At 37.4% G+C, this 3,871-nt stretch overlaps 1 protein-coding gene across 1 annotated transcript; it reads left to right on the top strand.

The window, feature by feature from the left end:
* The first annotated feature begins 792 nt into the window (after nucleotides 1-792).
* On the top strand, nucleotides 793-3,666 carry LOC133460225 (cyclin-A1-like). Its single transcript, XM_061740806.1, has 7 exons — nucleotides 793-951; nucleotides 1,041-1,260; nucleotides 2,050-2,162; nucleotides 2,246-2,472; nucleotides 2,606-2,810; nucleotides 2,879-2,992; nucleotides 3,529-3,666. Exons 1-7 carry the CDS (start codon nucleotides 793-795, stop codon nucleotides 3,664-3,666), a joined length of 1,176 nt encoding a protein of 391 aa, XP_061596790.1.
* Nucleotides 3,667-3,871: the final 205 nt, after the last annotated feature.

Genomic DNA, 3,871 nt, shown 5'->3' on the forward strand with positions numbered 1-3,871 from the left:
CTCACTTTATTAATCCTTTCGGGATGACTCCCTCTGGGAAAATTCAGCCTCCTGCAGCTTGTCAAGGTCAAGAGTCAGCACACAGAAGGTACAAAAGAAAATTAATAGGCCTACAAAATACACAAGATTGAATAACAAAATATATGCAAAATATAAGCTATCTATAGGTTGATCTTCTGGACAGTTGGTACATGCCTTGAAGATAGATTTTATAAACTTTATTCTGCATGGTGAAGGGAAGAATCAGCACTGGTAACACTGAAACACTTCTGTGAGAGGCTTAACTACTAGATTTATACAAGCAGTTTCTAAAATTTACAGTTTTTTCTTTCAATCTGCACATCCTTTAAACCCAGGATAATAACATAACCGATGTTAAAAATTAAGAACTTCACTATTGTTTGTTTGTGTGTAGGGTATGTGACAGAGTATGTTTATCTTTGAGTTATATCAATGCTGCTTTTTTTTACTGAGAAAAGCAAAAGGCTGAAGTTACTTAAGTTGCCTTTCTTCTCGTTCATTATCACTTTATTTTTAGTTAATTATTTGTGTCACTGACTACTTGAGTTTGTCAGTGAAGATAATGAAATACTTCCTCTTGTTCTTGTGGTGGTTTAATAAAGGTTCAAAGTATTTACAAATTCCAAGATTTTTATTTGATTTTTATTGCATATTAGAAAACCTAGCTTTTCTGGAAAAAGAGATTTGTACCATGATGGGCCATTTTTATTTTATTTTTTTTAATTTTTAACTTTTTGTTCCTACAGTATAGCACATGCTCCAGTTTTAAAGATGAACTTAAACTCCAGTGGCCACCGTAGCAGTCCTGCTCGCAAAGAAAATATTCTACCTTCATCAAAAGCGGATGGTATTCAGCGCTACAGGACCAAACAGCGGACAGTTCTTGGTGTCTTGTCAGATAATGAGCAACGTGGTCGACCACTCAGCCAGGTAGGTGACAGAAGCAAAGTAGAGAGGATTAAGTTACATATTTTTAAAATTCATTTTTTTCCTCACCCTCATCTGATGTCTGCACTCAGGGAAGTCACATTTCCAAATGCAGTTCAATCTCCGACAACTCGCAGCTGAACTTTCTTAGCCTTCCATCCAGCTCTGGCTATGATCTGTATGTTGAAGAGGCTTGTGAAGTCGTCCTTGCAGCTTCGGGTGAAGAGCTGGTCTCAGACAGGGATGACCTGGATGCTGAAGCCCTTGCTCTGCAGAATGAACACATGAGGCTCCTGCTAGAGCTTAGTTCAAGTGAGTTTGGCTTGCACAAAAACATCTACCGTAATCGATTTTAAGGTTCTTTTACTAGTTTTTAAGTGTTTTAATGGTCTTATTTGTCTGCACTACTTTTATCCTATCGACCCTCGCGGACCCTGAGATCTTCCGGCCTTTTAACCATACCAAGAGTTAGAACCAGGACACACGGGGAGGTTAATTCAGTTATTATGGCCCCCGATTGTAGAACAGCCTCCCGGAAAACCTCAGGGCTGCAGAGAATGTTGATGTTTTTAAAAAGAGGCTCAAGACCCATCTCTGTAATCAGGCTTTTAACTGACTCATTTAACTCTTTATAATTTTCCATGCTCACCCCTATTATTGGATTTTACTACTCTGTTTTATATTAATCTTTAGTTTAGTTTATCCTGTTTTATTATCTCATTGTTTTATCTCAATGTTATATTTAAATGTTTTAGTCGTTATTTATGGTCTATTTTATACATTTTATTGTTTTATTCTCTTAGTTTCTAATGTCTTGCTTTTTGGACCTACTTTTATGATTTTATGTTATACTTTTAAACTCTTTTAGTGTGTATTTTAACTTCATAGCCTATCTTATCCTGCTTTCTTGTAGCTTTTAGCTCCAGTGTTTCCTCATGGGGAGCCTCCATGCTGGGAGTGGACTCTTAATAAGTTTTATGTTTGTGTATTGTTTTTACGTAAAGCACTTTGTGCTGCATTTCTTATGCATGAAAGGTGCTCTATAAAAAAAGTTTGTGGATGATCTTAACACAATTTGGCATCTAATTCATATTTGTGCAGGTTCACACCAAGATTCTTCCATGCACTCTGAAGCAGATGAATCGCTGCTGTGGACGCCCACTCTTTGTGTAGACTATGCTGATGACATTCACCAGAACCTGAGGGAGAGTGAAGTCAGATGTTTGGGTTTTTTTAAACATATTTAAACATTAGTCATGTTGTTAACTTTTTGTCAACTTTTCGGTTGTATTTTTAGAAAAGGTTCAGGGCAAAGCAAGGGTACATAGAGCGACATCCAGAGATCACCACCGGTATGCGGCCCATCCTGGTGGATTGGCTCGTTGAAGTTGCCCAGGACTACCAACTCTCTTCTGAGACTCTGCACCTTGCTGTCAACTACATGGACCGTTTTCTGTCCTGCACAACAGATGTGAGGCGGGGCAAGCTGCAGCTGGTTGGCACAGCCGCATTAATGATTGCCGCGTAAGGACATCTGTACTTTTGAAGAATTTTCAATGTTTTTGCATTTGCCAGCAACTGAATCAAGAGTTTTGGTAAGAGACAAACTTGAACATTTTTGGCTACTGGTAACAAGTGTAATTCTGTCACCTTGTAGAAAATACGAGGAGATATTTGTTCCTAAGCTGAATGAGTTTGTGTACATCACAGACAGCACCTACACCCGGAAACAGCTGGTCCAGATGGAGACTACTTTGCTGAGGGTGCTGTCTTTTAACATGTCTGCACCCACCATATACCAGTTCCTCCGCCTTTTCATTTCCATCCACTCCGTGTGTCCAAAAACAGAGAACCTTGCCCTGGTGAGTGAATTCAATCATATGGAATCCATCTTTTCTTCATATTTTGATGCTTTTATTTCTGTTGCTAGTATATAGCAGAGCAAAGCCTGATGGAAATGGATCCTGTCCTGCAGTACAACCCGTCTATAGTGGCAGCTGGATGCTACTGCCTAGCCACCTACACAATAAATCAATCGCTTTGGGTGAGGTTGTCAATGTCAACATTTTGTTTTTTGTGAGCTACTTTGTAAAGAAATCTTTTGCCTCTCAATGTGGACATTTTTAAACGTAGACTAAAAACTCATCTCTTTGGTCTGGCTTTTATGTAGCATCAAATTTTGAAAGTTTTATTCTGTTTAACATTTTTTAAAGGTATTTGTTTTATTTATTTATCTATTTCTTGTAATGTTTTTATTATTATATTTAATCCTTGAACTTTTATCATTTTTTCATTTTAATTAACTATATTTTATGTCAGTGTGCATTGGTCTCCCAGTTTTTATTTTTTTGTTTATTACGCTTATTTTTCAGTCAAAATGTCAAAGCACTTTGTATTTCATGTACCTGGATGAAAGGTGCTATATAGATACAATTTGATTGATTGATTGATTGATTGATTGATTGATTGATTGATTGATTGATTGATTGATTGATTGATTGATTGATTGATTGATTGATTGATTGATTGATTGAGAACTGGAAAAGTACTAATTTCCATTTTGATATCTTTGTATCTTAGCCTCACTCTTTAATTGCCTTTACGGGATATACTATGGGTGAAATTATGCCCTGCCTGACCAATCTCCACGAACTATACATCAACGCAGAGAGCTGCCCTCACAAGGCCATACGGAACAAGTACAGAAATTCAAAGTAAAGGATATTTTAATTTACTACCTGTTGGGATCTTTCATCCTAATTAGTGCATTCTGGATTCTTAATGGACACAGACTATTTAATTGTAAATTGATGTACTCTTTCTCTCCAATAACAGGTATTGTTGTGTTTCACGGATCACTCCACCTGCATTTCTGCCTCAGCTGTGAGTCAGAGCTCCTCCCCTGGAAGACGTCTGCCTAGTT

This window comes from Cololabis saira, chromosome 14, assembly GCF_033807715.1.
Source record: "Cololabis saira isolate AMF1-May2022 chromosome 14, fColSai1.1, whole genome shotgun sequence".
Classification (NCBI taxonomy): domain Eukaryota; kingdom Metazoa; phylum Chordata; class Actinopteri; order Beloniformes; family Belonidae; genus Cololabis; species Cololabis saira.

Excerpts from the sequence above, each read along its gene's own strand:
- LOC133460225 (XM_061740806.1), top strand. The coding sequence starts at position 793 with ATGAACTTAAACTCCAGTGGCCACCGTAGCAGTCCTGCTCGCAAAGAA. Across the intron at positions 952-1,040 it reads GTGGTCGACCACTCAGCCAG|GGAAGTCACATTTCCAAATG; the intron begins GTAGGTGACAGA and ends GTCTGCACTCAG. Across the intron at positions 2,993-3,528 it reads CAATAAATCAATCGCTTTGG|CCTCACTCTTTAATTGCCTT; the intron begins GTGAGGTTGTCA and ends TTTGTATCTTAG.